Source organism: Penicillium mononematosum (genome assembly GCF_028829835.1).
Source record: "Penicillium mononematosum strain IBT 11891 chromosome Unknown utg000003l:1.0-8172316.0:1.0-8177699.0, whole genome shotgun sequence".
NCBI lineage: Eukaryota > Fungi > Ascomycota > Eurotiomycetes > Eurotiales > Aspergillaceae > Penicillium > Penicillium mononematosum.
The window spans coordinates 6,180,006-6,206,441 of NW_026643273.1; the positions used below are offsets into that span (position 1 = coordinate 6,180,006).

The window sequence follows — 26,436 nt, forward strand, 5'->3', positions numbered from 1 at the left end:
GACTCTCAACAGCGTTTTCCGGCATGATTTGGTAGCGCGGACATTTTATTATTCACACATCTACGAAGTACCTAGGTAGTTTATTACTCCGATTGGAAAGAAGTAGGAAATAAGACATGGATTTCATGGGGTCATTATGCAACGGTAATGCATTTGTACAGTTCTGCGAGCAACATAATTACAAAGAGGGTATCAGAAGCCCTTAATATTCCCCGCCTTGAGGGGACCCCAAAAAAATTGAGGCAATTAATCACGAGTGCGGTTCGGAATCCATCTCTTGATGAGGAATTCGCGCACCTCGTACTGACCAAACAGCGCCCCAATATCATCGAGCGAAGCAGCTGGTGGAGGCACATCCACATAGCAGACGACCAAGCTCTTCAACACCTGGGCCTGCACACGGCTGACACTGTGCATCCACCACCAACTCCTCGCCTGCTTCTCTGCTGTGTAGTTCTTCCGTTCTTCTGTCTCGGACCAGTAAGGGTGGGTGTAGGAAGGAATGATGATAACTGCGAACTCGGCGTGGGAGAAGACCGGTCCGCGGTTGTAGAGCAGGTAATCTGTTCCGAATTTGACTCCGGAGCGGATAACCCACCCGAGAGACCGGAAGTGATGGTAGACGGTGTAGGAGATCATGAAGGGATCATCTGGTTGGAGGGATGCGGAGGCGTCACGGGCAGGTTGGAAGGAGTGGTGACAGAACTGTTGGAGAAGGGCAGAGGTGGTGATTGACGAGGTGGATTGGTCCTCCCCCGATTTCGAGGGTGAATCGTAGATTTGCAATGCACCAAGCGAGTAGGCAAGGAAGAATGCCTCTTCGTTGGAGAGTTGGAGATGCTCTTCATTTGGGAAGTCATCTGAATCGGGGTTGTCGACGACGGAATCGGGCAATTGTAATGATGAGGGCGAGGTGGATAGAAATTCTTTTTTTTGCACGACGGGTGAAAAGCGCACGGATTTGTTGTTAGACGAGGTCTCGGGTTGGTTTTGTTCAGCGAGAGCCGGATTTTGTGCAGCCAATTCCCGTGCCTGCTTGGCCTCCAGCATCCGAGCTTCTTTTGCTTTCTTCAAGGAGAACTTCTCCGTTGTAGCCGCTGTGACGTTAGTCGTATCGTCTGAGAGTGTTGATTGTGCAGCTTGGTCAAGAGGCTCAGAAACGCCAGCTTCCCTAGCAGCCGCCTCGGCTTTGAGCCTTTCCTCAATGGCCAGCTTCTCCATCCGGGCACGCTCTAGCTTCAGTTCACGACGTTCAGTCCGTCGCAGTCTTGTAATCTCCTCGCTGGTCTTTCCATTATGTAACCCTCTTCGCTTTTTCTCTCGCGCCAGCCAGCTGGGTTCACTTCGACTGAGACTACCCTTGCCGAAGAACCCCATCTGCCATAAGGCATTAATGGACCTCTCGTCCGTGACATGGATCGATGAGGTAGCTTTGTCAAAGTAGGCCGAGTAGACTTCTTGACGGGGTGGCGAGATAAGGAATGTGAGGTACGAGAGAGCAACGCTTATAAGAGAAAGAGGGTTATGAGGAATTACAGGAGGAACGTGATGTACATTGACCGGAAGAGGAAACTGGTGAATCTGTCTGTAGTTTGGCCTAGGAGGTCGAGGGGCACGAGGCGGACGCGCATCTGATGCAGGCCCTGACTTGGCAGCCACAGGTTTGTCCATGGTGGTTACTGGAGTGGCCATCCTGGGAACCGCTACTGGATAAGAAAATATTCAAAGTCCTAAACACAAGATTCGAGGTTAGCGAACTGTGCTAAAAACATGTGAGTGAATCAATCGTCATGGTAATATCTTCTCAGATACCGTTGTAGTCAATTCAGCATATCATTGACAGGCAACTAGAAATCAAAGTGTCGCCTGCCTGAGCTAAATAAATGGTGTCATCACCGAAGGTGAAGGATGGGTTGGAGGGTGTAGAAGAGCGGAGGAGCATCTTACCTAAAAGTCTCTGTATGTATGAACAACCTGAATCAAGTGTCAATTAGTAAAAATACTTCATGGCTCTGCACATTAACAGAGCACAAAGGTCATTTAAGAGATGTTGTTCTCTTCTCTGCTCAAGTGCGAGAGAAAATGGAAATTTTGTGGTCGAAAGCTCCGTTTAAAAAGCACTCCGTGACTAAGCAACCTGGTCCGAGCTCTTTCTCGTTCAGAAAAAAAATTCCTCCACTTATCGCCGCGCAAGTACTAACACAGGACAATTCATCAATACCGCCAAGTGAGTTTCTAATCCGTGTTGAAAGTCATCTTCATTGCTCGTATGCTAATATTGCTCTTTTCAGAATGCATCTTATGGTATGTTTCGTTGCGACCTCGAAGCGAGCGAATCTTCAGCTCCGTTCGGAGATCAGTCGCTAATTTTCTGACGAACAGTACACCCTCGACAACCAAGGCAAGCGTGTCTACACCTTGAAGAAGGTATGGAAATCTTTGCGCCTGGGAGACTGCCGCTTTTCAGCGAACATGTGGCTCCTTAGATCACAGTTTCAACTTTGGACGATTATACTAATCTTCGGCAATTATAGGTCCTGAACGGCGAGGTCACCAAGTCTGCCCACCCCGCTCGCTTCTCCCCCGATGACAAGTACTCTCGGTGAGTAGCGATGTTCTTATACATGGAGCATAATGAAGCATTGGAAACTGACCTCTTTCCCAGTCACCGTGTCACTCTGAAGAAGCGTTACGGTCTTCTCCTCACCCAGCAATCCAGTACGTCGCATCTCTCCTTCCAGAACTCCGCTCTCTCAGAAGTACATATAACTAACATTGTATCCTTCAGAGGCCCCTACTAAGGCTTAAATGGATCAACACTGGGAAAAATGAATTACCGGGTGGCATAGCCCATGTTTTGGCGAATGGTGTTTTTCTTGCGGTCAACGGATGGCTGAGATGTCCATACTTGTTTTGCTATCCTTGGATAATCTATTCAGGGCTTCACCTAGACATTCTAGAGAATACGATACCTGATCTAGGTAACCAACGAAGATTTTGTTAAAATGTTCATAAAGAGCCCTATGGATTGGCTATATTCTATGTTCAACCGTAAATCACAAGACAAGACATGGTCATTCCTCATAAAAAGGCCGCCAACCACCATGACAGTGGTATTGACCAAATGAACTTTTTTCTTTCCATGCCCCAAAACTCCAGCCCATGTAACCAAGATGCAAAGTCATCCACGCAGCACATTTAGCGCTTCTTTGAGTTGACGTTGCGGCCAGCACCGACCTTGGTACGGCCGCCAGCCCTGTTCCGCTCGCCAGTCAAGATACCAGGCAGGTAGTCTTCGTCCATGAGATCACGCTCGCGACGCTGTCGTCGCTCTTCTTCCTGGTTGGCGCGGACATACTCCTTCTGATCTTCGGCAAGAACGAGCTCGGTACCCCATCCGCGCTGGCCACCGCCGCCCTTCCACTTGCCGTTCGCGCTGCCTGCGATGGGCTTGGGAACGCTGTATACATTGCCGCGCTTGTTCCACTGCATGTTCTTCTTCAGGTGCATTGTGAATGCGCCGTTGGCAGTGGTCGTGCACGAGACACGAGTGAGGGTATCCTTGCCACAGCGAGGGCAGAACTGCTTGTTCATCTCCTTAGTGGTCAAGAAGCAAGCGTGGCAGCGCTTGATGAAGGTTCTAAGATGCTGGATCTTCTGGAGGGTGGTGGTAGACAGAAGATTGAGGTTCATTTGTAGGAGAACGTTTTGACACTATAAAGGATAAGTAATTGGGCGATAGACAGATGTTGTGCGGGTGTACTTACCGCGAAATCAGTGGTCATAGTCGCAACCTGCATAGTCTTGGGCGCAGCGGTAAGAGTCGCTGTCCCCGACTCATCTTTAGCAAGACGCTTTTTATAGTTAGAGGGTGTGATCCATTCTCCGTCGTCGGAATCACCGGCAGCATCATCCTCCGCATCCTGCTCTTCGTCCTTCTCTTCTTCTTCGGCAACCGCAACAGCAACCTCGGCGACTTCAGCCTCGTTCGTTGCGGGGTTCTCCTCCTTTGGAGTCTCTTCCTGGGCGTCTGCGACTGTGGTCTCCTTCACTCCTTCCGTAATGGCTTCCACCTCCGCATCCTCGGGCTTGACCTCTTTGGATTCCTCCTTCACAGGCGGCTTTCCATTGATTTGCTTCTGTCCAGGGACGCTTCTTAACCGCCAGTCTCCATCATTCTTTTCGCACTCGATTTCATATGCAAGGGCGAGGACCTCAATATCAGTCCTACTCAGGACAGAACGGTCACCGGTCTTGCGAGCAAATTCGCTGACGATATTGAAGCTCTTAGGTGTGGGGGATCGCTGCTTCAAGAAAGGTAGGTAGAGGGTCTCGACACGCATGCGGGCATCGGGATCACGGATCTCGCCCACCACGGAGGGGGTGGTGATAATTTCGTCGCACTGGGCAAGGAGGGTTGAAAGCGGCGGGGTATTCTTGAGAATCGGGCCGGCGTCCAGCACGATTGTGGACACGGGCTTGGTGGATGGGGCAGTAGTGTCTGCCATCTTGTCCTATATACTAGGACTATTTCCACTGATCGACAATGAGAAAAAACGAGATCGTTGTCGACTTGAAAGAATTGGCCGAGTTGTGAAAAGGAAATTTCTCTGTGAATAGTGGCCTGTGCGTCCTTATCGTCTATCTTATCGCCTATCCAAATCTACTGCCCAGGTGCACCACTTTCGTCTTTGTACATGCAATTGGACACCAGAGAGCTTTGTTTGTACGCCTATTTACTTGTTATTTGATATTTGGATTGTTACATTGAGGGCTGTATATTAATTGAACACTTTTGGGTAAAATGGAGACCAAAACACCGTTCTGTTGTCAGGATATTTTCCACAACACTGAAATGCCCCTATACAATTTTGATTGAATGAAGGGGATTTTATGCCCATAGTGGAGGCAAATCTCTAGCTAGTACCAGATCCTTCTAGGTCTCAGCAGAAGTAACATTCCATCTTTTCTTCAGGTAGGACAGAACACCCAGTCACCGCCATGTTGAGATCAGCTCATATTGGAAACCAGGCCAATAGGTTACCGATGCCTCCCCGGGCTGAGTAAAGAGTCTCTCCAAATACTTTCGAAGGCCAAACAAATCTGTTCGTCTCTTGCGGCGAGATTAGTTTGATAAAAGGTATAATCTAAGTAGAGAACCTATGTCCAACGCAAACAGCTTCCAACCAATGTAAGTTCCAAGACTAGTACCATAAATCTCGCGTGTCATATGTATCTCTCTGTGGATATATGATTTTCCTAGGATAGGGACATTGCATGTTTCAACCTGCAGCCTCAACCAAAATTCTCAAGGTCCTTGTGTAAAAAAGACAAATTGGAAAAAAGACAATGGCAAAGAGAGTTGCTGCAGGCTGTAAGGAACCATGGTGACTTCTCGCGTTCTAACCAGCAGCAGCTTGATTTAGAACAGGGAGTTCACATCTTGGTCCAAGTAGCTTGCACAGCCCAATAATTTCAGAGGATTTTTTGCCAAGTAGGTAACAAGCTGCCTAAACATGGACCTAGTGCATTCCTAACAACTTGGAAGCTTCTGGGAGAAAGTTATCGGATGGGAGGCTTGTAGACTCAAAGCCACGATAGAGAGAGAGAAAGAGAGCGGCCAATACACGTGGAATCCACTCCAATCAAGCTGTTCCGATCCCAATTTGAATCCGGCTAGCTGCAGTAAGTTGGGTAACCAGAGATAAAGGGGTGGTAAGGAGATGCCTCCTAACCCATGACATCGTTGACTAGAGTAGGTATAGAACCGTCTTGGCTTATCAAGTTGCCCAAAATTGCGATAAAGAACCTTTTTTTAGCTCCATTAGTTTCTCCTTGGCAGATCACTAACAATTTAAGCATCGAGTGTAAGTTTTCGGTCTCCAATCAAAAGTGGTTGATGTACGGAGTAAGTACCTAAGCATTGAGGAGTAGTCGGATCCTAATAGAAACTACGGAGTAGATTCTACTCTGTACATTCTAGGTTAATGCAAGATTTTAAGTCCCAAGCTGCCATGACAACTCGGTAAGCAAGGCAACCTGCATACAACGCGAGTCTAGCACCTAGCGCCCTGCATATTGACAAGAGGGATTGCATATATGAGTGTTCCACTACAGAATTGAAAATGTGGTAGTTAGAAGCGCAAAGCCATGTTTCTTTGATCCTGCGACAGAGTACCAACTTTCGATACTTGTGTGTCCCAACGAATAGCCCTAATGATCGTATGTGATATGTCAACTAGCCAACGCCACTTGGCAGGGGTCCATTTCGGCCACACTCCATTAGGGAACAGTTCAAAGAGCGTAACGTTTTAATTGCTTTTTCTTGGACTCTTCCAAAAATTTCGACGCATTGCCACGAGCTGAATTGCGTGGTTAGCAGCTTTGGATATTGTGAGACGCGACTAATCGAGGCCACATTGTCATATTGAGACCGACGTTCTTTGTATGAGAGACACTCACAAAAATCCAACTAACAGGTTTAATAGATTAAACAGGTTCTCAAATTAAAGCAAACGAAGCTTTTCGGGAGCGGATATCCGGGGCAATGCAAAATGGTCATCCCTTACGAGGCCTCTGGCATTATCGAGTGAAGTGGCTGGATTTTCTAACAAATAGGAGATTTAATCCCTCCCTCTCCCGCATTTTTATTCGATGTTCAATCGGACACTCTGTTATTTCAAGTGTGGGTATGTATGCTGCATAGAAAGTAGTTCAGTGGCAATAAATGGAGAGCCCCTTACACATCAGATGCGGCAGATGAGCTTAATAGAGCCCTAACATGCAAAATGAGACAATGTCTACAGGAAATTGTTCGTTTCTCAGTCAACCGTTTATAACTGTTTAAGACAGACGCAATCTTGTAATAACCATTCCTCAAATCTCCAAGGTAACAAAATGAGGGGCAGAATGGGAGAGCCATAAGTTGAAGGAAAGTTGATCAACTCATGTACAGGGTAGGGTATTCAGACAAGGGTCGTGTCCTGATCAATCAAGGCTGTCTCGATATTGCGGCTCCGAGTTTTTACCAACCACCCCCGTCATTGCTGTTTGCACTGTGCCTTTATTGCCTGGCAGTTTTTACCGCAGGACTACTCCGTATAGAACAGGATATGAGAGTTGACTTCTAACCTAAGATGACTCGCATGACCACCATCATAAAAACCAACAATTAATACGGAGTAGGGCCAACGCATTTAAGCCAGAATTGATCCTTATGGCTGAGCATCTTTCCACATATAGACCAACTGCAGTGAGAGATTCCATGAGCAGATTGATACATAGGGTTGGCTAACTCCACGTCAGTATAGTATCAGACCCCACGCGTCATCATCAATTTCTATAAATCATTCTTCAGTGTCACCGTCGGAGATGATCGGATAGCAAATAAGATGACCTCCGAGCTGTCTGCAGGTACAAAGTGTATGCAAGACTTGCGTCATGGCATATTCAAAGTGATTTGGAATCATTTCAGATAGAGTATTGCATGTATACGGCGTGTATCATTATAAAATATTGAAATCGAATGATAATCCGTGGAAGTATAGTTTACCGTGCGTCAATCGAGAGAACAACCCAGTGGAGACCCGATCTGATCGGTAATCGAGCAGATCGTCCACAGGCGATCGACATGAATAGATTTAAATTATTGATCAAGGCCAGTGGGACGAAGGGGTAAATGTTTCTGGGGTCTCAAAATAAGGTGGAAATTGATATACCAAAGACCCTGCAAACTATAATTTGTGTAAATTGAAGCACAACCAGGTTCAAAGAGAAAACCTTTTCAAAAATGAGGGCAAAAGCAAAAAACAACAAAGAAACATCATAGAGTTGTTAGTACGGAGCACAGATGTACATATCGAGTCCATCGGGGCCAACGCTGGACCCGATTCGTTGTATGGGACCCCTTGCGCTGCACGCTGCTGCAAACACGCTTCCCAGACGGGGATCCTGTCTCGCGTCAGAAGCACTCGCCCGCTCATCCGAGGAGTGAGGGGAGAGAAAATGACTGTCCTTTTAGGGAATTGGTACTGTCTCTCTCTCTCAAAAAGGGATAGTGGATTCGTTCCTAGGCCGTTTGGTTTCTGGGGCTGCATTGTTGACTGCGACGCTGCGCATCAGTTTTATGCACTTGGGATTATAATACTGCGATATCCTCTCGTAATTTTCGCTTACTGGAGAGGTTGTTCTCTTATCACTCTTTTGGTGCCCTATCTCGATCGTGAATCAGATCAGCATCCTATACTGATCTGATCGTTGGATTATCTCCAGGCAATCTTCTCTTTGAGGAGTAGCCATCCCTTCTTTTGTTTAAGGCCGCAAGATCGATTGACAATGAATTTGGTGTACATTCGAGATGCGATCTTCAGGCGAGATAATGACGGCATATTGTTGTCCTCCCGAGGGCGGGAGGGCTTGGTTATAAGCGTTGTGTTCACGGCCTTGGCAACCTGCTTCGTGGGGATGAGGATGTATACTCGTATGAAACTTATGAATCGGGTGGAAGCAAATGACTGGATGGTCATTATTGCACTGGTAAGTTGGGTGATTGGTGTCGAAGAATACCAGATACTAATGCAGATGTATAGGTCAATTCATATGTCTTCATGGGCCTCGACATTATCGAAGCCGTCAGTGGCATGGGAGTGCATTTGAAAGATATCCCACCAAACATTCTCGAGAGACAGATGAAGGTGAGCTTGCCCTAAGCCGTGTCCTCAGCTATCAACTACATCTAACAACCAATCCGAACAGGCCTTCTGGCTCACCATTCCTTTCTACAATGCCGCCGTCCTCTGCGCCAAAGCCTCAATTCTGATGCAGTACTTCCGAGTCTTCCCAACGCACCGCATGCGAGTCGTCTGCTGGGTCATGATCACCATCCTCGCCATCTATGGCACCTGGGCAGTCATCAGTGCATTCCTCAACTGCATTCCCGTCGCCAAATTCTGGGACGATTCAATTCGGGGTTACTGTTTGAACAAAACCAAGCTGTGGTTCTCCAATGCTAGCATGCACATCGCGACCGATATTGCCATCCTCGTCATTCCCATCCCGGCTTTAATGGCAGTCGACTTGCCCCGAAAACAGAAGATCGCTTTAATGATCATGTTCGCTATGGGTGGCTTGTAAGTTATCGTATTCCAGATATCAGATCTCAACCGTCCAGAACTAACACAGCACAAAGTGTCTGCATCACCAGTGTCGTCCGTCTAGTCAGTCTGAAAAAGATCGCCGAATCGACCGATCCCACCTGTACGTATCGTTTCGCTCAGCTCTATCACACCCCAAAACAAAGCTAACCCCACACAAAGACGACAATGTCGGCGCTGCCTCCTGGTCCGCCATCGAATGCAACACAGGCATAATCTGCGCCTGTCTACCAACACTTAAACCCCTCGTTGCCCGCATCTTCCCAGGAATGGTATCGACCTTCAACGCCAGTCGTCCCACGCGCGGCGACACAACCCAGCGCAACTCCGACTGGAACGGCGATGCATCAACTCTCGCTGCTCACGGCGAAGAACACGAGTATGGCGCCGGTGACCCCGAGCGGGTTCTCGCTCTTGTTCCTGGTACTGGCTTCAGGTCTAGTATTAAGCGCTGGACGAGAGAGGAAGAGAAGAAATTAGCTCGGATTGCGTTTGTTCCTGAGCCTCGCGATCGGCCTAATCTGACGTATCCTCGTCCTTTACCTGCGGGTTCAGCGGTGCCGTTTTGAAGGCCCGTTGATGTATAGACACGCATTTGGTTTTTGGATGGCTCTTGCAGTCAGCTTTGTGGCTTGGAGTATAATGTCATATACCCGTTGGACTTTTCCTTTTTCGTTTCTCGTCAGGGTTTCACCACGCTCTTTGGGCCTGGCGGTTGCTGGGTCATAATTACCCTTTGGGGTATACTTCCAGGGCTGCGGACACTCACTATTTTTGTTCTTATGTCATTTTAAAGATATAGTAATATGGAATGTAGGTTTGGAAATTCTTGGATATATAGATAGTCGAAGTACAGCAATCGAATCAAACAAATAATTTAATAACTTAATACCGAGAGATGGAAGAGCAATAGTCACAGAATGAAGCCATTTGGTTGTAAGTCAATACACGTCCCAAGAGTAGAATAGCGAGACAACACGCCTATAGCATGCACAAATGAGAACGGGTCTATACTGTCTAAAGCAAAGTGTGGAATTATCGATCTAAAAGTCGGTGAACTCCTTATCAACTTCTTCGTAGTGGTCGAAGAATCCCTTGAACAACTTCACACCCAGACCGGGGTCCAAGCTGCCAGTAGTCGCCCGGATACTGTGCATGCTCAGCTGCGGGATACCGCAGTCAATGGCCCTCATGCCGATCTGGGCACTGGTCATGGGCCCAATAGTGCCACCGCTGCGAGAGTCATTGCGAATCTGGAAGACCTGCAGGGTTGACCCACAGCGCTCTGCAATTCGCCTCATGACGCCCTCGCTGACGCTGTCGGTAGTCATGTGTCCGTTTGAGTCGGCAGACACTGCCACGCCAACGTTAAGGCGGGCGCGTGGTTCTCCAGGTAGACATTGAGGAAGTTCGGGTTTACTGCGTGTATGACATCTGATGATACCAAGAAGCTGTTCGCCACTGTCTGGGAAAGGAGGTTGGGGCCGTAGTTGTCCTTCGCGAAGGCCTCAGTAATCCGCTCAATGACGCTGCTCATAAAGTTCGACCGAGCACCTTGTCGGAGCAAACTGCCAATCTCTTCATCATCGAACATACCGACCATCTTCACGGTTCCGGTCGATGTGCTGTCCGAAGAAGCAATGAGCGCTTCCTGTGCGGCATAGCAGCAGAGCTTGTCGTCAATGCGACCGGCGAAGATCATGTCCTTCTCCAGACCGCCTAGTTGAGCGGGCTGGGTATCAAAGAGTTCCAATTCCCAGTTGACAATAGTGCTATAATCTGTGATGCCAAGCTCCTTGGAGATGATTTTCACAAGCTTCTCAGGCTGGGTCGAGGTAAATGTGCCAAACTTGGTGTTGCTAGACTCAACCTTGGAGTTTTCAAACAAATCGGAGTTATCGATTCCGATGACAGGCACCATTTGGGTTTCCTGGTTGAACGGACCATTCGCGGGAGAACCGAAATGGGGAGCGAGGGTAGGAATACGAGCAATAGGCCAGTCAAGTTTGACCAGCTTAGCCTCCACCTTGCCGGTTTCCGGGTCGCGGACAAGCACGCGACCACCGATACCAAGATCACGATCCCACCAAGTGTTGCCGAGACCACCGGCGTACGGGGCAACGCCGAGCTGCTGGAAGCCTGCTTTGTTCGGTAGCTTGGACACGGGCTTCAGCTTGGCAGTCAAGGCGTCGACGTGGCCAGCAACGATAGCCACGCCGTTGCCGCTCTCGTATTTGGAGCCAATGTTGAAAGCGATCAAAGAGCTGCCGTTGCGGGTAGTATAGAACTTGCCGCCTCGTTTCAGGTCCGATGTCCACACCGCTCTCTCGGAGAGGTGCTTGTAGCCATGCTCTTCAAGCTGCTTGGAGAAGGACTTGACGGCGTGGAAGATTGTGGGATTGGATGTCATGAACTCGCAGTATGGCTTGGAGTAATCCTCTGGTCGGACAGGTTCATCGGCGATCGGTTCCTGAGCTCGGACTGGCTGTGCTGCAGGTACAGGCATGAATGAGCTGGGCAGCTGGGCGGATATTTGCGAAGTCCATGGCGTTTCAAGGCCTTGGGCTGAGTTGTATTTTCTGGTCATATTGAAAATGTGCTTGTATGAGTGTAGGGAGGAGAGTTGGAGAGAATGACTCGTGAGGGGAAAAGGCGGAGTTCCGACGGGGCTGGTACCTGACCCATCCCTTGCTTATCGCTGAGTCCGGTGATAACGGATTCAGCTGTCCACGGGATTGGCGCGTGACAACGTATTCTTTTACTATAGGTTAAATTATACATATCGACATGTAGGCATATTCTATTAACCGTGTAGCAAAAATCTAGCTCGCTTGGTACATGTTTAGTTTAGATCTACCTACATGTATGTATGAATCGCATACATCGAAACCAAGCCCTATGACGCCATTGCTACCAGATCCAATCCTACCAGATCGTAAATCTGCCACGAAGACAATATTCGAATAAGAAAATATTTACATTCCATTGCAATCTCCACTTAAGCGACGTAAAGGCGGGGTATTCTTGAAGCGCTGATGGAATAGACTATTTTTCTGCAACTATCTCGGATATATATCTGAAAACTACCGCGCATCGGTAACTCCCATAGTTCAGAACGCTTGCATTCAGACCTAGGCGCAACTATTCGCCTTCTCCAAACTCCTCTTTAAAGTATTATAGTCAAGTCAAAATCCGCATTTTTACTGCAGCCACACAGATCCAGGCGACATCTGTGGGAGGCCAATGGCGTGTGGCCCGCGAGCAAGGTGCAAAGACAGCGGGTCCAATTTGATCCATGAATGCCAGAGATATAATGCTCAGTATATAACAGCATCTATATATAGTAGAGTAGAAATAATAATAATCTCGTCCTGGAAACTGGTCTGCTTGACGCATACGCGACATCATGGTGATGTCAGACAGAAATTCCCCCAAACCCCAGATTTATCGCAAGCTAAGCTTCTAGAAGCATCACATATAAAGATTGACTGCGGATCTTTTCAATGAGGATAAAGCTGTGCTTGAAATTCTTACTACTTCCATGGACAGAGTGAACGAGTAAATTCACGGTATCCCAATTGTACATATCAATCCACTGAAACAGATTGAAAATGGCGATGACCCAGGCAGCAAACCTGGTAGAGAAGGCTCTCGGCCATGGTGATAATGCAACAATCACCACTGATGTGTCCAGCTACGACAATGAATATGGAGTGGAGACCGGAGAGATGATCCAGGCTACTACCTGGCAAGGGAAGAATCAAGTCAAAGTTGGTAAGCGAGAGAAGCAACCCTGGGAGTATCAATTTAATCCCATGCATTGCTGACCACTGCGATCAGTGGAAATGCCGAAGCCACGGGTGATTGACCCTGGAGACGTGATTGTCAGGGTGACAGGAAGCACTATTTGCGGTAGCGATCTGCACCTGTATCATGGTATGAAGACAATTCCGTGAATCCGGGCAAGCTAGAAACTGACACTGCTGGGCAAAGGGGTCATTCCTCAATTGGAGAAGGGCGACGTGCTCGGCCATGAATGCTGCGGGGTTGTGGACAGTGTAGGGCCCGAGGCAAAGAATGTCAATGTTGGAGAACGAGTTGTTGTTTCTTTTCCAATTGCTTGCGGGGATTGCAAGAATTGTCGGAGAGAATACTATTCTCAATGTGACAGGACCCACGAGAACACTTTGACCAATGCCTTGTATGGGAAGCGGACTGCAGGTAAGTTATATGCACTTCGCCTGAACCTGAGTGTCCTAAGGGTCATACTAAATGGATAACAGGCATATTTGGATATTCCCATTTTACAGGTGGGTTTGCAGGTGGCCAGGCCGAGTACATTCGAGTTCCATACGGCGACGTCAATCTACTTTCTATTCCAGCCGATGTGCCAGATGAGAAGGCACTTTACGTCTCGGATGTTGTGGCGACATCATGGCACTGCGTGGTCGACACCGGTGTTAAGAAAGGAGACGTTGTTGCGATCTGGGGAGCTGGACCGATCGGGCAGATGTGTGCACAGTTCAGCTTCTTCCATGGCGCTAGTCGAGTTATACTTATCGACGGAGGTGATGGTGCATGGCGATTGGACTTTGTGAAGACTAAAGCGCCAAAGGTTGAGACAATCAACTTCGCTGATCTGCCCAAAGGCGAGTCAGTGACATCACAGCTGCAAAAAATGGTTGATGGCGGACCAGATGTTGCTTTGGAATGTGCAGCGGGTGAATATGCCAAAGGCTGGGCGCATTACTTTGAACAGATGCTTGGAATGGAGACGGATACCTCGGAGTTGTTGAATGAGATGATTACTGCCGTTCGCCCGTTTGGCCATGTTGGGGTGACGGGGGTCTATGCCGGATTTGTGAGTTCACCGGTTTTCGGAAGAGTGAAGTATCTAACCATCATTCTCAGACCAATCACTTTAATATTGGGGCTCTGATGCAGACCGGTGTACACCTTATGGGTAATGGACAGGCTCCTGTGCAGAAGTATTGGAAACACCTCATGCACCTCATTCAGACGAACGATATCAATCCACTGGATATGGTGACCCACCGGGTCCGTTTGGAAGACATGGAGAAATTGTATGCAATTTTCAACAAGCGAGAGATGGGCATGCAGAAGGTCTTCGTACAGACCAAGCACTCTGCTCCCCCAACAGACGGAGCTCCTCGATTAACGGAGTTGTGAATGTCTGTTACGTTGATGTTATGGATGTCTTGAAGAGGATGACTACCAATTTGCCATCAGTCCTGTACTAATTACACTTCGGGACATTATCATTAGACCCGCCTCTTGGAAACATTCATTCCCAAGGGAAGGGGTCATGCTGATGTCGTCAATGGAAGGAAATGTATATTCTTGTCCCGAACACTTCATTGACTCTCAATGGAGCTGGAAAGTATTAGTATTTTGTGAATCAAATACCCAAGAATTGGAGATATTCTAGGTATCAGCGTAGCGTTCATGTCTCTTGCAGATTGAGAGCTCTGGAGGCAAACGCCGAATCTCGGCAATGATCGGCTGTACTCCGTAGCTGGAATCTAATTCGCTCATAGTTTATGTTCTATAGTAATTCATCCCAGAAGATTAAGTGCGAATTGGGGTTTCTTTATATGTTGTGTAGTTCCTTGATATTTGCTAGAATCTCACGAGGTCACTGCGCCCTCAAGTCAGTTTCCACAACTCGTTTCATGATAATCGCATGAAAGGATATAACTGAGAATAGTGGATCAGCTTTTCGGATCGCCGAGAATAGGCCTTTAAACGCTATGGTGTGTCCAATGGCGGCGAATTCTTTCTAGGAATTCCATATTTTCCGTCAATCTCTGCATATCCATGTCACAGCCATCTCTGGTTGTGACTAAGTAGCCGCGATATTCTCCAGATCGGGCCATGTACACGAAAGTTCCGCTGTTCGGCCTTCACAATGAGGGCATCATTTACTGATTGATAAGATTCTGCTGTGTGGGGTCACTTCCAAGGTTGGCCAAGACCAACCATTTCCACCAAAGGCTCAATCACCAAGAAAAGGGAAAATACGGTAATAAAAGAAAGACAAGTTTTGCCGATTATCAGTTTAGCCCTTGGATTGCTCCTAGCCACGAGCGGCATTAGTGCAATCAGATAAGATCAGAGGGACCGAGAACGGCCGTACGGGATCCAATTCCCTTGTCGATCCATACCCTCACCGCTGATGGATAACTCCTGGGAAAGTTCTTTTGCGCATTGGCATGTTCTCATTGGCTTAATCGCCGTTTCTGCTAGGTAATGACTACAGGGCTGGGAGACTGGGACGTAGGGGGGGTTTTTGCCCACCCATGGTCAATGGATTGACGAGACGCTCCACCCGAGCAAATTTTACATCTGGAGGGTTCTGATCCGTGTCGCCTGTCATTGAGTCATCGACGATCAGGCGGGTGAACGGTGAACTGCGTAGGGAGTTATAGCCATGTTACGGAGTATGCAATTGGGAATTGGGACGCGATTATTTGGTATTGCAATGTCGTTTGTTCAGGCAATTGATGCTCGAGGTGTATATACAAGAAACAATACACGCAGTTAGCGAAGAAAATATGAGAATAATATGACTTCGTACTCCGTTCTCCGTACAATAAAGAATGTTGCGTCAGCCCACCGACGCTCTCTCGGAACCATCTCCACTCAGATTCGGATCAGATAAAATATTTCGAAGGAAATCGCGGCATTGGGTTTAGCGAAATATAAATGGGACCAATGGTAAATTAGCAGAAAAAGAAGAAAAAGAAGATCCCACCTTGGAAGCCAAAAAACTCCAAAACTCCAAAATACAGCTCTTCCGAAGCCGGCATCATGTGAGCACATAATCTAATCTGATCATCGGCCACTTTTTCTTCCCCTCCCTTCACATCTCTCTTCTCTTACTTTTACTTCTATACCTTTTCTGTGTTCTCCGTCTGATTATTTTCCACGAGTTTGAACACAAGTTTGAAAGCAAACTCGTTCTTGTCTCTACTGGTATTTCTCGCTTATCGGCTCATATGAGCGCACTTCCGCTCTTCCGACCGAGAAACGGCTCGTGCGTCTGCCCCGACCACGCCCGATTACATGTTCCCAACTGACCTCAAACATAGTATTTGAACATCAATTTGGTGTCAAAATGGCCAGTGGTGTGTCTATGGCACCTGCTCCAGCTGGAGTTCCTGCACTGGCCCTCGCACCCGCACCCACGCTGGCCGCCAGGCCCTCCGTAGCCCCTTCGCCAGGACCGGGTACACCCGGCTCCATCACCTCGAAAGAATGGGTCATCCCACCACGCCCCAAGCCAGGTCGCAAGCCAGCTACAGATACACCGCCAACCAAACGCAAAGCGCAGAACCGAGCCGCTCAACGGGCGTTCCGTGAGCGTCGGGCTGCTCGTGTTAGTGAACTGGAAGAGCAAATGAAGGAAATGGAAGATAACCACGATATCCAAGTTGCCTCGCTCCAACAGCAAATTGGAAACCTCTCCGGTGAGGTTGATCAGTGCCGCGAGGAGATGGGCTGGTGGCGCGACCGATGCCACGCCTTGGAGAAGGAAGTATCGATCGAGCGCAGCGCAAAGGAGGCCCTTGTCAAGGAATTCAGGTCATCTCTTACCGGCCCTAGCGCCAGCAAGCCCACGCCCATTCCAGACTCTGTGCCCTTGCCACCTCGCAAGACCAGAAGCTCCCGAATGGAGGATGTTCAGCCTACCAGTACTGAACGCAACAAGGAAGATGGACAGGTGAATGTACCTCTGGGGTGCAACAACTGCTCCAACGCCCACTGCCAGTGTATCGAGGATGCATTCGGCATGCCAATGGACACCCACGAGTCATCTCGTTCGAGACACGAGCCTCATGGCGTCGGCAGCCCGGAACGAGACCATAGGGATCCCCGCATCAAGCCCGATCCGGAAGAGATGGAAATCGACTTCACCGCTCAGTTCTCTAGTGTTCCGACTCAGTCTCAGGACAACGACGTCTCCTCGCCCCCGTTGATCCCTGCGGGTTCTGCCAGGACGGTACTCCCTGTATCTGCGCCGAGATGGCCGCACAGGAGCAGCAGCGTGTACGCAACATCAACACATTCGAGACCAACCGTCTCGCGCCAATCCAATCCATCTCCCAGTTCACCCCACCCCCATCCGAGGGAGACGTCCGCTCAGAAGTGACTCTCCCACCCATTAGCCAAGCGACCAACCCCTGTGCCAACGGGCCAGGCACCTGCGCCCAGTGTCAAGCCGACCCCCGAAGCACTCTTTTTTGCAAGACGTTGGCAGCCTCCCGGTCAGCGAGCGGAACTCCATCGGGAGGAGGCTGCTGCGGAGGCGGAGGAAAGGACGGCGGATGCTGCATGTCAAGAAATGCCCCCTCCACCGCGCCCAACTCGCGTAAAAACGCCGCCATGCCTTCGCAACCTCCCGCACCCAAGCCCGCTCCGCCCTCAGAGTTAACGCTCAGCTGTGCCGATACCTTCACCACCCTGTCTCGTCACCCGAACTTCTCTCGTGCCACTGACGAGATCTCAACCTGGTTGCCGAAGCTCCACACCCTCCCCGACCCCCGCGAGATCGCTCCACCAGACAGCCGCGGTGCCATGGAAGTCGAGGCTGCAAGCGTCATGGGTGTGCTGCGATACTTTGACCGTCGCTTCGCTGAAAAATAAACAATCCTCATTGTGGATCTCATGCGTCCGGGTTACCTGCGTTTTTTCCGGTCCTCTCCCACAAGGACATTTTTGATACCCATACCCCCCTCCTCACCCCGGGCGCTCAATGTACCATCATACGGACTTGTCTTATATCCTTCCTGTCTTTTTCTCCCTGCCTCGCATGGGAATCGATCTGGCTCCATGTATATCTATATGGCTCGATCTATTCTCTGTCTACTCAAAAGCATGACATACTGATTCTCATTCGATCTCACTGGGCTCGCCTGGTGCAGAGTCTCCTGGCCGCTATGAACATGGTCAGAGGTTGATCTGGTGGTCCCTTTGTTTTCGATCTCAATCCGCTCATTTCATTAGACGGATGGAATTTAGCGGCGTTTCTGTTTAAGGATTATGTGTAGAACGTGGTTTTATTATGAATGAAACGATAGTACCGCACTGCAATTTGCCTTATCAAAACCGTAATTCGAGATGTAGAACAAGGAGAGAATATGATTCCTCTATCAGGATGGTATATGTGAAATTGATCTCGTATACAAGGGTTGCACATAATGTGAAGGAGAAAGAAAACGCCAAACACCAGCCCAGATGCTAAGTTGATGAGCCAGCGGTTTGATATGGAAAAGAGAGGGAAAGGAAAAGAAGGGACGCAACAAGATCATCAAAGACCGAGCTTAACGTCCTCTCCCACGTCCACCACCACCGCCTCCCATTCCACCCATCATTCCACCCATTTGACTCATTAGGCTCTGCATATCCGGCATGCCACCACCACCACCTCCCATCATCTGCATCATCTTGGCCATGTCAGGCATACCGGGCATACCACCGCCGCCGGCACCACCCATCGAAGCCATCCGCTTCTGCATGGCAGCCATCTGCTGATTTTTGTTTCCACCCTTCATCATGTTCTGAGCTTGCTGCATTTGCTTCTTCTGGCCACCAACACGCTTGGCCATGCCGGCCATCATGCGGTGCTGGGAGAGCAAATCCTCGACCTCACGGACGGTGGTTCCACTACCGTGCGCGATACGGACCATGCGGCTAGGCTGCTCGACGAAGTTCTTGCCGTCGCCGTCCAGCTCGGCTACAGTCATACTATCGAAGATGTAGACCATACGGCGTAGCTTCAGTGAACCGTCCTCATCATCCAAACCCTGGGTCATGTTAGACAGACCGGGGATCATGCCGGATAACTTGGACAGCGGGCCCATCTTCATGATGGATGTGATGTTCTCGCGGAAGTCGCGCAGAGTGTAGATACCTTCCGCAATGTGCTTGTATGTCTCCTTGGCACCGGCGGAATCCTTCGTCATGGCCTGGACGTGCTCGACCAGCCCGGCGACATCACCCATGCCCAGTAGCTTCTGAACGAACGCGCGGGGCTCGAATCGTTCCAGATCCATCATGTGCTCACCAGTACCAAGGAAGATAATGGGAGTGTGCGTGGCGGCGACAGCAGAAATGGCACCACCACCGGCGGCATGGCCGTCGGTCTTGGTAATGATAATAGCTCCAAAGTCTGCCGTTGCCTTGAATGCTGCGGACTGAGCCTCGGCTGCTTGACCAATTGTGCTGTCGAGCACGAGAATGGTCTGGTCTGGCGTCACGGCAGTTTGAATTTGTGTCATCTCCGTGAAGAGCTCCTCCTCTTGCCGGTGGCGACCACTGGTATCGACAATGATGATATCGAAACGCTCCTTCTTAAACTTGGCCACACCCTCTGCGGCCACGACGGCAGGATCCGTCTGCGTCAGACTACCATAGTATGGGATCTTGGCCTTGGTGGCGTTCTGCTTCAGCTGATCGAAAGCACCAGCACGGAAGGTATCCGCGCAGACCAGCGCTGTCTTGAATCCTCGCGTTTGGTAGTGCCGAGCCAGCTTCGTACACGTTGTTGTCTTACCCGCACCCTGCAGACCGACGAACATGATCACATTGGAGCGGCCCTTCTTCGGCCGGAAGGAGTCTGCATGGGGGGTCCACCAATTTTACGAGCTCATCGAAGACGGTCTTCTGGATCAGTCGCTTCTTGTTCACTGCGGCTGGGAGGGAGGCGAAGTTCACGCTGGCCTTGATCGATTTGCGTAGAGTTCCTACTTAGACGGACGTTGACATCGGCGGAGAGAAGAGCGGCGCAAATTTCCTTGAGCATGTCATCGAAGGCCTGTTATTGTATTAGCGGGCTGGCTTGTGGGCCATACTGGACAACACATAGCATACCTTCTCGTCGAGGTTATTGGACCTCGTCAGATCATTGACGGCGGAGTTGATTCGCCGCCCAAGGTCTTGAAGAACCATGGTGAGTGTGTTTGCAGATGTAAACAATTAAAAAGAAAAACCAGACTAAGACCGTAGTTGTCTATGATTCCGCGATGGAGGAGGGGTGAGGATGAAGCCCGTCGAGAGACCAGAGAGGCAATGTGGAGGGGCCAATCGGAGAGCCGACGCTTTCTCACCGCCCCAAAAAAAAGTTGTGATACGGCACGTTGGATCAGCGTCTTGACTTTCTTCTTGTCTTGTATTTATTGCATTATTTTTTTGTGACAATGCCTCCTACTTTTTCCAAGAAGCGCAAGGTCCTTGATGGCCTAAAGGGCGAGACTGGCCGCAAGAAGAAGTTCGTCAAGCAGCGCTTCTATCACAGCAGCTCAGAGGACGAAGAAGAAGATGGGAATTTCAATCCCGTCAGTCTTGAAGACTCGGACGCCGAAGAAGGAGGAGTCACAGTGACCAAGCCCTCAGCTCTCGATCTACGCATGAAGAAGGCAAAGACGCAAAAAGCAGCACCCGCACCGGAACCGAAAAAATCAGACGATAGCGACGCTGACTCCAATGTCGGCGAGGAGATCGAGCTGGACGATGAAGACCTCGAGAACGATGACGATGAAAGCGACGCCTCTGGGTCCGACGAAGATGACCTTTCCGACTCGTCCCCAGCCGGCAAACCTACAGGCGCCAATCGCGGCCGAGCCGTCCCCAAGCGCAACGACCCTACCGCATTCTCAACCTCTATTTCCAAAATTCTATCTACAAAACTTCCTACCTCTGCACGGGCTGATCCCGTTCTCTCGCGAAGCTCATATGCCGCCAAGCTGGTCAACGAGGTTGCGGATGAAAAGCTCGACAACGCCGCGCGGGCTAAGTTGCGCGCCGAGAAGAAAGAGGAATTGGATCGTGGCCGTATCCGTGATGTGATGGGTATCCAGCGAGGCATTGCTGGTGCCGTCGCCGAGGAGGAGAAGCGGGTGCGCAAGATGGCGCAGCGTGGTGTTGTGAAGCTGTTTAATGCTGTGCGCGCGGCCCAAGTCCGAGGAGAGGAGGCGGCCAAGGATGAGCGCAAGAAGGGCACAATTGGTATGGGTGAGCGGGAGAAGGCTGCCAATGAGGTTAGCAAGCAAGGATTCCTTGAATTGATCAATGGAAAGAAAGGAAAGCCTTTGAACATCGAAGAGGCGTGAGCTGGATCTACGATTACCCATGGCATGTTTCAGGCGTTGGGAGAGTCTTTTTTTTGTTATATATTCTTTTCTACATTGTAATAAAATTTGCTTATGTGGAAAGTATCGTTTGATCAAAATAGTAGCTGAAGCAATAAAATCCTAGAACATTCAGGGTATCTAAATCCGACTAGCATTTGCCGTTCGCCACTTCTGCAGCCTAGAGTTTGTCAATATTCTTGCCGAAAGCACTGTTGCTTTGTCCCCTTGATATATTCGCCTGAGTTGGACTCTCTTTGGTAGATCTTGTTGATATATCATATTCCTTGATAGAAATGGCATAGATATAATCTTGATCGGCGGTGTAGCTGATGCATTTTAGTGAGATCAGCAGTTGGGGGCTAGCTGAGGAGGACGAACCATGCGATCAGCGTGTATTCGTCAAGGCTGCTCCTGCCCGGATCTGCGCAGATCTATGCAACTTGGGCAATCCGTGGGCCAGAACTCCTAAGCCAGCAAATCAATGCTGTCGACGAAGGGAGGAAAATGTGACCCATTGCCTGCCTCGTTGTCCCAGATGCAGTGAATATCGAAGAAATCACTCTGCATAATCCCGGCGTGATACGGTAAAGTATTAAGATGGGAGAACGCGAGCTCGGCGATCATTGAAAGATATAAATATACTGAGGATATGCCCCGGAAAGTGCAGATTACACAGTCAACAATTGCATTATTGAAATGGTGTTCTTCAACTTTCCCTTCTGGCGCCTCTGTCTCCTATCTCTGCCCCTTGCTTCTTCTCTCACTGTCCCCCAGCAGCCTTTGGCAGCAGCGTCCGAGGAAAATATCTCCGAGGTCACCCAAGATCTTGCGAAAGATGATAGTGCGTTCAATATAACAGACTATACTTCGCCCGATGAATGGAACCCTACCAAGTTTGACTATGACGTTGTTATCGTCGGCGGTGGCCCTGGTGGCCTAGCTGCGTCCATGTCTCTTGCTCGAGTTGCTCGAACATCACTCTTGTATGATTCACAGGAGTATCGGAATGAACAGACTAGATATATGCATGATGTACTTGGCCAAGATGGTAAGTGTTTCACGAGCTCAAAAGTCGAGGTACTGACTCCCTGTAGGACAGGTGCCACTGAAATTCCGAACAGCCGTCCGACAGCAGATTGACGAGCTATATCCGGACTACTCGTTCTGGGCCACACGTAAGACGAAAGTCATGGGCATTATACCTCTCGAGAAGGGGTTTCGAGTCTACGACGATAGGGGCGGAACGGTCACTGCCAAGAGGATCATTTTGGCTACTGGCGTTAAGGATGTGTTACCCAATAAGCCGGGCTTTGCCGAATCCTTCGGACGAGGTGTATTCTGGTGCCCCTGGTGCGATGGCCATGACTACAAGAACCGCAAAATGGTCGTCTATGGCAAGCTTGCAAGTGCCATTGGGTCTGCCCTCAATATTAGGAAGTTGACAACCGACATAACCATTGTGACAGGGGGGCCGATCAGCAAAGAAGACAAAGATGAGGCAGAGGCTCGCTGGCCCGGCTGGGAGACTGTCATTAAGAAGACCTTCAACATCCCTATCCGGGAGAACGATATTACCAAGGTCGAACGGACCACGAGGGATATGGAACCCAAAGACGACGAGTATAAGGTCCACCTGAATGGCGGCACCCCCAATCCTCTGATCACGAACGGAATGCTCATCTCCGTGCCGACTACCCAGACATCCAGTCTTCACAAGCAGCTGCGATTGGAGATGGATGGAAAGTCCGTCAAAGTAAAGAGCAACATGGAGTCCAGTGTCGGTGGCGTCTATGTTGTCGGAGATGCCAATAACGATGGCTCGACGAATGCTTATCATGCCATGTGGTCTGCTAAGCGTGCGTGTGTGAATGCACATGGTGAGTCATATCTCCTTTCTTCTATCTGAAGTTCCTAACGGGCCATTCTAGTCTCTATGTCGAAACAAGAATACCTCGACGCTGTGCCTGAAGCCATGGCGGCAGCCGCTGGAGGAGACAAGGAGTTTTACCGCCTTCAGCTTGAAGAGCTTGAGCTCCAGATAGGAAGTGATGTTGAGCAGATGTATCAAGCGCTCGGTGGTTGATTCATAACTTGGTTAAGATAAACTGTCATTGAGAATCACAATGCTACTCTCATCGGAAATTAAGGGTATCCAGGAATAGGTTAAAGAAACCTGTAAGCTCACCGAGCCAACTATCTTTCGCTCGAGTTATTGGTTGTTCAAACTACCATTGGAATCAATAAGCTCAACAATCGAGCTGCCTATCCCAGGGGAACACAGTCTAGTAGACTGGAATTAGGACTTTGGTTTAACTATAGGAAAAAGTGGGCCCCCCAAGGAGCCACATGCCGGGTCTGCTGAAGGCTACCATCTTATTCTTTCTTATACCTTTACAATTAGCTTTCTTCCGTCTTCTTCATTCCAGTATCTCACGTCTCACCACTTCACTGAAGCAATGGCAGGGATCATTGAAACTCCCTTGGATAATAAAACAACCCTCAAAGTCCCCGGTCTCCATGATATCCCCATCAATGTGTTACTCTCCCACGATCAATTTGCCACAGGGGTAAATGACTGGTATGGTCACATTCTCACGGCCAAAGAACTGGCCATCCTAGATCTAATCAACACCATCACCGACCGACCGGATTGGCACTGCGCCATCTTTGACCAGCAAGTTACCGCCCATGGCGGGAAGACGCCGTTGGATCGTCGTCGCTGATCAATGACAAAACGTGGGACTGGTGCTTGCAAGAGTTGCAAGACAAGGCTCGACAGTTTGACCGAGACGGCCGCTTGGTCGTCTTCAACACGAGCAGCGGTGTTTGTAAATCCGATGCGGCAATATCTTCCAATCTGAAGTCACAGCTGCCAAATTTTGTCGACCTGTTATCTCATCAAGCCATTCGGCAGAAGCCAGCCTCAGCTGTGGTAAACCTCGTCGACCCATCTTTGTTTCCTCTTGTCTATGGGAGAACGAAAATCCTGGGCGGAGGACAATCGTGTGGAATGGACGAGAATTCCTGGTCGTCACGTAGTAGAGAGTGCCTGCTCGTTTCGGAACGCCCGCAACTGGCAAAGGAGGGCTCATCCTGGATATGGGACAGCGGCCGGTACATTTGGTCCTCGAAATTTCAGTGGCTGCCGTGTGAAGTGGAATTCACTGGTCCTCCTGGGTCTGCGGATGTTCGAATTTCGTCTTATATCAACAATTTGCATCCGACGAACCGCGAGATGTACTCCGCAATCGAGGCCGTGATCTCCGGCAGTATCAAGCAATGGAACGAGATTTTGGTGCGTAATAAGTGGAGGAAAGCCATTAACCTTTTCTACGGGAATTGCGTCTCCTGGCCTCGTGGGCCCATACGAATCCGCACTTACGGAGTCGAGTGGAAAGCCCAATTTCCTAAATGGGCGAAAAAACTACCCGATAAGGAAGACGAGGGTAAACTCTCTACGGAGGAATACGAAGCCATGTGTGCTCAAGTGGAGGCGTACCTTCAGGAACCTGAATCTAGGGATAAGGTATACTGGGATCAGATCCGAACGCAAAGGATCCCGGAGGATTGGAAGGCCCGTTGGGGGTTGCTTCGCACGGCTTTGACCAAGTATGGATGCACATTTGTCTTTGAGCACTCGGACCCAGGAACTGCGTACTCGTACGAGGACTGGAAAGTAGGGAGGACCGGAAAATCAATTGTTGGTCCAGCGCACTTCGATTACGTTTGCAGTCCGGATTATGAACTGTCCAAATTCTTTGAAGCAAACCCTTGGTTGACACCCTACGAATGGATGTATAAACCAAAGGAAGAGGACCCTGACGATCACCAGTTCTACACGCTTGCATTGCAGGATGAGTTTCGAGACCGGGGTCTCCAGACTGTCGTCCGGATTCACAGCATCGAGCTAGACCCTGAGACGCCATCCTTCCCCGGCGAGGAGTGGCACACCGAAGGAAATGCAAACGAACGTATAGTCGCCAACGCCATCTACGCGCTCGATTCGGAAAACATGTCTGAGCCGCAAATCAGCTTCCGGCAGAGGTGTACAGGAGGGGGCCGTACCTGGGTCTACGACCGAATCGGCGCCGACGATTCGGACAACGAGGAAGTGCTGCAGATGAGATCGATGACCTAATGCTGAAGTATGCCCTATGGGATGTCAAGTATATAGGAAGGCTTTGCGGATTTGCGGACATTCAGGATGCTCCAGCCTGGCAACAGCTCGGCGTGGTGAAGATGCCTCCGGGCCGGCTGGTCTCCTTCCCCAACGCCTTCCAGCGCCGAATGGGCCCAGTACAGCTTCAGGACAAGACCAAGCCCGGCCACTGCCGTTTTCTCACTGTGTCTCTTGTCGATCCGACCTACCGGCTTTGCTCTACGCGGAACGTCCCACCACAGCAGACTGGTTGGACAAGGAGCGAAGGCGCTGAGTCTGCGACACAAATGGATCTGGGCGAGGCCCTCGAGCTGAGAGAGGAATTGGTCAAAGAACACACCAGGAAGGATGAAGGTGTCTTTGAGCTGGCTTCAACTCTCTCGTTTTCTGGATTTTCGTGAACGTACGGGATAGCCAGCTAGAATATACACACTTTCTACTCTCGCTATTCAGAAGCCAACGATACAGATCCGGATGTCTTTGTACCAATAGAGAAGCTTCCTGTCGCAATATCTATATGTAACTAAGTTTGATAGAGATAAACTACGATGTGCAGGACGTAGGACCTAAGATTTGTCTAATATGCAAAGAGTAGAAAGGCAATGTGGTATATTTAGCTATCTTAGACCCTAAAGCAAAAATAGAAACCATGTTGTATATTATTATCCATGTGCAGCTTCATCTGAAATTGTTGGAGCCTCTGGTCACGTGACATGAATGGCTGCCTGGTTTGTCAGGCTACTAATGCCTGGTTGTTTGTCTCCAGGATGCAGATGACCTGACCCCTGTCTCTGATTTTGATCTGACCGGTGGCCCCACTAGATCATGTGACCTTCCCTATCTTATGTATCTACACCAGTTAGCTCAGCAACCGTAATCTGTATTTAATACATACTATTACTTTATTTTACCTCCACACCGCCTATAGAGAAGGAAGTATTGGTGTAAGACCAAAGATAATATGACTCCATGT

The 26,436-nt window shown here is 49.4% G+C and overlaps 13 protein-coding genes across 13 annotated transcripts; 8 read left to right on the top strand and 5 right to left on the bottom strand.

The window, feature by feature from the left end:
- Positions 1 to 246: 246 nt before the first annotated feature.
- On the bottom strand, positions 247 to 1,692 carry sen2 (tRNA splicing endonuclease subunit SEN2; the record flags this gene model as incomplete). Its single annotated transcript, XM_057294150.1, has 1 exon — positions 247 to 1,692. One exon carries the CDS (start codon positions 1,690 to 1,692, stop codon positions 247 to 249), a length of 1,446 nt encoding a protein of 481 aa, XP_057148961.1.
- A 390-nt stretch (positions 1,693 to 2,082) lies between these two features.
- On the top strand, positions 2,083 to 2,994 carry N7519_007375 (H/ACA ribonucleoprotein complex subunit NOP10; the record flags this gene model as incomplete). Its single annotated transcript, XM_057294151.1, has 5 exons — positions 2,083 to 2,304; positions 2,383 to 2,427; positions 2,535 to 2,602; positions 2,666 to 2,718; positions 2,789 to 2,994. 5 exons carry the CDS (start codon positions 2,083 to 2,085, stop codon positions 2,806 to 2,808), a joined length of 408 nt encoding a protein of 135 aa, XP_057148962.1. The 3' UTR covers positions 2,809 to 2,994.
- Positions 2,995 to 3,198: 204 nt separating this feature from the next.
- Positions 3,199 to 4,508, bottom strand: N7519_007376 (rRNA-binding endoribonuclease; the record flags this gene model as incomplete). Its single annotated transcript, XM_057294152.1, has 2 exons — positions 3,199 to 3,714; positions 3,768 to 4,508. The coding sequence occupies 2 exons, from the start codon at positions 4,506 to 4,508 to the stop codon at positions 3,199 to 3,201; spliced, it is 1,257 nt and encodes a 418-aa protein (XP_057148963.1).
- A 3,826-nt stretch (positions 4,509 to 8,334) lies between these two features.
- N7519_007377 (uncharacterized protein) lies at positions 8,335 to 9,721 on the top strand (the record flags this gene model as incomplete). Its single annotated transcript, XM_057294153.1, has 5 exons — positions 8,335 to 8,535; positions 8,589 to 8,693; positions 8,755 to 9,128; positions 9,188 to 9,255; positions 9,315 to 9,721. The coding sequence occupies 5 exons, from the start codon at positions 8,335 to 8,337 to the stop codon at positions 9,719 to 9,721; spliced, it is 1,155 nt and encodes a 384-aa protein (XP_057148964.1).
- Positions 9,722 to 10,195: 474 nt separating this feature from the next.
- Positions 10,196 to 10,453, bottom strand: N7519_007378 (uncharacterized protein; the record flags this gene model as incomplete). Its single annotated transcript, XM_057294154.1, has 1 exon — positions 10,196 to 10,453. The coding sequence occupies one exon, from the start codon at positions 10,451 to 10,453 to the stop codon at positions 10,196 to 10,198; it is 258 nt and encodes an 85-aa protein (XP_057148965.1).
- Positions 10,454 to 10,479: 26 nt separating this feature from the next.
- Positions 10,480 to 11,739, bottom strand: N7519_007379 (uncharacterized protein; the record flags this gene model as incomplete). Its single annotated transcript, XM_057294155.1, has 1 exon — positions 10,480 to 11,739. One exon carries the CDS (start codon positions 11,737 to 11,739, stop codon positions 10,480 to 10,482), a length of 1,260 nt encoding a protein of 419 aa, XP_057148966.1.
- A 1,024-nt stretch (positions 11,740 to 12,763) lies between these two features.
- On the top strand, positions 12,764 to 14,342 carry N7519_007380 (zinc-dependent alcohol dehydrogenase; the record flags this gene model as incomplete). The annotated part of the gene is made up of 5 exons (XM_057294156.1): positions 12,764 to 12,926; positions 12,993 to 13,088; positions 13,146 to 13,373; positions 13,436 to 14,013; positions 14,064 to 14,342. 5 exons carry the CDS (start codon positions 12,764 to 12,766, stop codon positions 14,340 to 14,342), a joined length of 1,344 nt encoding a protein of 447 aa, XP_057148967.1.
- A 1,948-nt stretch (positions 14,343 to 16,290) lies between these two features.
- hapX (bZIP transcription factor HapX) lies at positions 16,291 to 17,819 on the top strand (the record flags this gene model as incomplete). The annotated part of the gene is made up of 2 exons (XM_057294157.1): positions 16,291 to 17,106; positions 17,172 to 17,819. 2 exons carry the CDS (start codon positions 16,291 to 16,293, stop codon positions 17,817 to 17,819), a joined length of 1,464 nt encoding a protein of 487 aa, XP_057148968.1.
- A 677-nt stretch (positions 17,820 to 18,496) lies between these two features.
- Positions 18,497 to 20,123, bottom strand: N7519_007382 (RNA-binding signal recognition particle subunit SRP54; the record flags this gene model as incomplete). The annotated part of the gene is made up of 3 exons (XM_057294158.1): positions 18,497 to 19,791; positions 19,863 to 19,989; positions 20,046 to 20,123. The coding sequence occupies 3 exons, from the start codon at positions 20,121 to 20,123 to the stop codon at positions 18,497 to 18,499; spliced, it is 1,500 nt and encodes a 499-aa protein (XP_057148969.1).
- Positions 20,124 to 20,371: 248 nt separating this feature from the next.
- On the top strand, positions 20,372 to 21,283 carry N7519_007383 (rRNA-processing protein RRP15; the record flags this gene model as incomplete). The annotated part of the gene is made up of 1 exon (XM_057294159.1): positions 20,372 to 21,283. The coding sequence occupies one exon, from the start codon at positions 20,372 to 20,374 to the stop codon at positions 21,281 to 21,283; it is 912 nt and encodes a 303-aa protein (XP_057148970.1).
- A 717-nt stretch (positions 21,284 to 22,000) lies between these two features.
- On the top strand, positions 22,001 to 23,387 carry N7519_007384 (NAD(P)/FAD-dependent oxidoreductase; the record flags this gene model as incomplete). The annotated part of the gene is made up of 3 exons (XM_057294160.1): positions 22,001 to 22,352; positions 22,399 to 23,181; positions 23,233 to 23,387. The coding sequence occupies 3 exons, from the start codon at positions 22,001 to 22,003 to the stop codon at positions 23,385 to 23,387; spliced, it is 1,290 nt and encodes a 429-aa protein (XP_057148971.1).
- Positions 23,388 to 23,760: 373 nt separating this feature from the next.
- N7519_007385 (uncharacterized protein) lies at positions 23,761 to 25,442 on the top strand (the record flags this gene model as incomplete). Its single annotated transcript, XM_057294161.1, has 2 exons — positions 23,761 to 23,882; positions 23,984 to 25,442. The coding sequence occupies 2 exons, from the start codon at positions 23,761 to 23,763 to the stop codon at positions 25,440 to 25,442; spliced, it is 1,581 nt and encodes a 526-aa protein (XP_057148972.1).
- A 101-nt stretch (positions 25,443 to 25,543) lies between these two features.
- On the top strand, positions 25,544 to 25,864 carry N7519_007386 (uncharacterized protein; the record flags this gene model as incomplete). The annotated part of the gene is made up of 1 exon (XM_057294162.1): positions 25,544 to 25,864. The coding sequence occupies one exon, from the start codon at positions 25,544 to 25,546 to the stop codon at positions 25,862 to 25,864; it is 321 nt and encodes a 106-aa protein (XP_057148973.1).
- Between the last annotated feature and the right edge of the window lie 572 nt (positions 25,865 to 26,436).